The 4461-nt window shown below is 42.8% G+C and overlaps 1 protein-coding gene across 3 annotated transcripts in view; it reads right to left on the minus strand.

The window, feature by feature from the left end:
- Positions 1-3142, minus strand: part of eif4h (eukaryotic translation initiation factor 4h) — an 11625-nt gene extending 8483 nt beyond the window's left edge. For all 3 annotated transcript variants that reach the window (XM_069725374.1, XM_069725373.1, XM_069725372.1), the window contains exon 1: positions 3033-3142. In XM_069725374.1, the coding sequence (XP_069581475.1) occupies positions 3033-3097 (65 nt within the window). In that variant the 5' untranslated portion in view covers positions 3098-3142. The remainder of the gene's footprint in view (positions 1-3032) is intronic.
- Between the last annotated feature and the right edge of the window lie 1319 nt (positions 3143-4461).

A 4461-nucleotide genomic window follows, 5' to 3' on the forward strand; every position in this document is an offset into this window, starting at 1 on the left:
GTGTGTGTGTGTGTGTGTGTGTGTGTGTCTGTGTGTGTGTGTGTGTCTGTCTGTGTGTGTGTGTGTGTGTGTGTGTGTGTGTGTGTGTGTGTGTGTGTGTGTGTGTGTGTGTGTGTGTGTGTGTGTGTGTGTGTGTGTGTGTGTGTGTGTGTGTGTGTGTGTGTGTGTGTGTGTGTGTGTGTGTGTGTGTGTGTGTGTGTGTGTGTGTGTGTGTGTGTGTGTGTGTGTGTGTGTGTGTGTGTGTGTCTGTGTCTGTCTGTGTGTGTGTGTCTGTCTGTGTCTGTCTGTGTGTGTCTGTGTGTGTGTGTGTGTGTCTGTCTGTGTCTGTCTGTGTGTGTGTGTGTGTGTGTGTGTGTCTGTCTGTCTGTGTGTGTGTGTCTGTGTGTGTGTGTGTGTGTGTGTGTGTCTGTGTGTGTGTGTGTGTGTGTGTGTGTGTGTGTGTGTGTGTGTGTGTGTGTGTGTGTGTGTGTGTGTGTGTCTGTCTGTCTGTGTGTGTGTGTCTGTGTGTGTGTGTGTGTGTGTGTGTGTGTGTGTGTGTGTGTGTGTGTGTGTGTGTGTGTGTGTGTGTGTGTGTGTGTGTGTGTGTGTGTGTGTGTGTGTGTGTGTGTGTGTGTGCTTCGTGAACCAGTTCAGATGTTTCTGCTGTAAAAGGTATAATAAATAATATCTGCGGTCTGACCTTTGAACCCTAATATATTTCCAGGGTGAAGCTCATATCTTGGTCGTTCCAGGTGTTAAACATTCATGTTACATCTTGTTTTTTTCAGGACAGTCTGGACTATCCACATATTTCATCATTTGATTTGATAACACTTAATAGATTTTGTATATTAACCTTTATATGAAGGAAAACAATAATTGTGTGTCATGAAATTGTTGTGTTTTTCCATGTATCTCAGCAGAAGATAGTGTCAGTAGAGATGTGTTTTTATAGTTGTGGAGAGGAGGTTGACTAGAATCTGGAAATACCCAAACCATGTTCGTGGGACACTGCATGACTCAGCAGTTTGGAAAATGATGTGTTCAGTGCCTGAATGAAATAAACATCCTGAATGACTGATTTCTTCTCTCCAATAAAACCTAACCTCTGACCTCACAATGTTTAACGTGACATCATGCTGCTTCTCTTGGTTTCCTTTCAAAAGTGAACTTTCTCCTGCAGACGCAGTGATCAGGAAGGACTGGGAAATATCTCCTCATTCATAACACACTCTGACATCATCACTGATCAACACTCTGACATCATCACTGATCAACACTCTGACATCACTGATCAACACTCTGACATCACTGATCAACACTCTGACATCATCACTGATCAACACTCTGACATCATCACTGATCAACACTCTGACATCACTGATCAACACTCTGACATCATCACTGATCAACACTCTGACATCATCACTGATCAACACTCTGACATCACTGTTCAACTCTGACATCATCACTGATCAACACTCTGACATCATCACTGATCAACACTCTGACATCACTGATCAACACTCTGACATCATCACTGATCAACACTCTGACATCATCACTGATCAACACTCTGACATCATCACTGATCAACACTCTGACATCACTGATCTGACAATGAAGTTCAATCAGCTGCAACATTACAGAAATCACTACTGAAAATCTAATGACATCAAACATATTGTTCAAATATAAATTGCTCTATTATTGACTTGCTGTAGTTTTATTACAACGACCAATCAGAGGCCTGCCTGACTGTATGAGTCAAGAACAAGACATCAATCAACAGCTGCATTCAGCAACAACTTCGTTTTTTATTCAACCTCATCTGTAATTTCTGACACAGCTGTGGAAGAGGCCCCGCCCCTCCTACCAGTTCATGACCAGTGCAGCAGAGACAGACCCTCCGGGGACAAACATGTCTTCACTGAGACACCGTTAACCAAAACGTTCCAACTTTCATTCTGTATTTATGTGTCTTTATCTTTGACTTTTTACTTTAAAACAGGAACAGTGGTTCCCGCCATTTGTAAAAAAAAAAAAAAAAAAAAAAATCGTCCCTTCCCTTTAAACAAACTGTCCGACGTGTCCAACCAGGTCTTCTTCTCTGATTGTCCTGCTGGACTCCTGCAGGACAGTGAGGCAGGGCTCTGATTTCAAAATAAAAGCGCCTGAACATGTTTTTCCAGCTGTTTTCTCAGATTCACCTCCAGACTGCTCGAACAAAACTGTGCAGGGACAGAAGTTGATCTGAAGACTTTATGACGTCATGACGACCAAACAACCAGGTTTATCAGCTCGATACAGACGATTAGATCAGTGATCAATTAGTCATTAAATCTGGGTGGATCTGTTTTATAAACGTTAGACTCCACTGACAGGTGACGACATCACCTTCACCTGACTGGAGATGAACAGTAACGATGGTTCTCGGTGGTCCTGAGTGAGTGAATGAGCTCCAGAGGTGACGGACCGCAGACCTCCACATCCCGGCTTCATTCATCACATCAGCTCACAGAAACACGTCAACAGACCAGAAACCTGCCGCCGCCCGGAGAGTCCCCACATCCACCGCAGTCCACCAGCCCCCGGCACCCCGGGTCGCTGCTCAGCCTCCGGTCTGTCTGCGGACGCATGATGCAGCCATGCGGGCAGCCTGCAGCTGCGGCGCCGCCACCACCTCCACCTGCAGCGGCCTCCGGTCCCGCAGTGGGACCGGATCTTTACAACGAACACTAAACAGATTCCCGTTAATCTACCGCTGAGCCCCGGGCCGTCCGCTGCCACATGGGTGCGTTTCTTTCACTGTCTGAACGCAGCGAGCTCGTTGCTAAGCGTTAGCCTGTTAGCTCCGGGACCGCGGTGTTTCCTGCCCGCACTCCGCGGCCTTCCCTCACCGAGCGCGGCCCTCTCAGCAAGCGCGGGGCGTGTCGAGCTGCGCGGCCTGGCCGCCCTGCTATCAAGACTCGGGGCAGACAGCAGCGGGACACACGGCGACGGTCTGGTCGGGGTTTATGTTCGCGGAGCTGCCGTGCGGAGCGGAGACTCACCCTCTGCCGCCGCCGAAGCTGCCGTAGGCCCGATCCCGCTCGTCGTAGGTGTCGTAGTCCGCCATTACTGCTGCTGTGTCGGAGGAGGAGGTCCTTCACGTCACACACACAGCGGGTTTAGCTGTCCACGTAGCGCCTGACCGGGAACACAGATACACTAAAAAGTAATACACTGTTCACTTCTTTTGAAACTTCTTAAACTAATAAACAGTAACAACAATAATAATAATAATGGTGCACTAAAAGTTATAAACAACAATGAATAAACAAATTGGTGACAAGAAATGCAGGGAAAGGAGGACAAATAAAATTACAAACCAAGAACTAAATCTTGGTAAGAATTAGCTCACGTTGATTAAATAAACACAAGTTTTGCAGACAGAAATCCTAAGAACCTTTTTTTTTGTTAAAAGACGATTTAACATTACTGAAAAGGCCTGAATCAAGAAAAGTAGTATCTTTATTTGAATTAAATAATTAAAGTTATGAGATAAATAGCCTAGCTTTGTTGAAATTCTAAAGTTTAATATGAACAAACCTGACCAAACAGTAAGTACTGGGTATCATGTTCGAAAAGTTGAAGTTTAATTCATTTCTCATTTGTATTTTTTGACTGTGACTACCGTTTTCTATTCTATTCTAATGTTTTCTGTTCTATTCTATTTTAAATAACAAGTATAACAACTTAAAACAATTTCTTCATTACATTCTTCCTGATACAATTTCTGACTTCACAGTTGCTGTGTATTGATTTTATCTGCGGGTTGAAGAGATGAAGTAACAAACACCTTTGTTTATTTGTTTATTTATTTACCTGGTGTATTCATCCTGTTTAAAAAAATACTGACATTCATTTATCAACAAAGACTTGTTGAGATTTCACTTTATATGTAGTATAACTATCAGTGTATCTGAATACATACATATATACAGTATATATATATATATATATATATATATATATATATATATATATATATATATATATATATATATACAGTGGTGTGAAAAAGTGTTTGCCTCCTTCCTGATTTCCAATTTTTTTGCACGTCTGTCACACTTAAATGTTTCAGATCATCAAACAAATTTAAATATTAGTCAAAGATAACACAAGTAAACACAAAATGCAGTTTTTAAATGAAGGTTTTTATTATTAAGGGAGAAAAACAATCCAAACCCACATGGCCCTGTGTGAAAAAGTGTTTGCCCCCTCCTGTTAAAACAACTTAACTGTGGTTTATCACACCTGAGTTCAATTTCTCGAGCCACACCCAGGCCTGATTACTGCCACACCTGTTCTCAATCAAGAAATCACTTCAATAGGACCTGCCTGACAAAGTGAAGTAGACCAAAAGATCCTCAGAAGATAGACATCATGCCGAGATCCAAAGAAATTCAGGAACAAATGAGAAAGAAAGTAATTGAGATC

The sequence above is a fragment of the Brachyistius frenatus genome, unplaced genomic scaffold (assembly GCF_029030835.1).
Source record: "Brachyistius frenatus isolate BFR_SWC_R1_liver_20210118 unplaced genomic scaffold, ASM2903083v1 Contig_420, whole genome shotgun sequence".
Lineage (NCBI taxonomy): Eukaryota > Metazoa > Chordata > Actinopteri > Embiotocidae > Brachyistius > Brachyistius frenatus.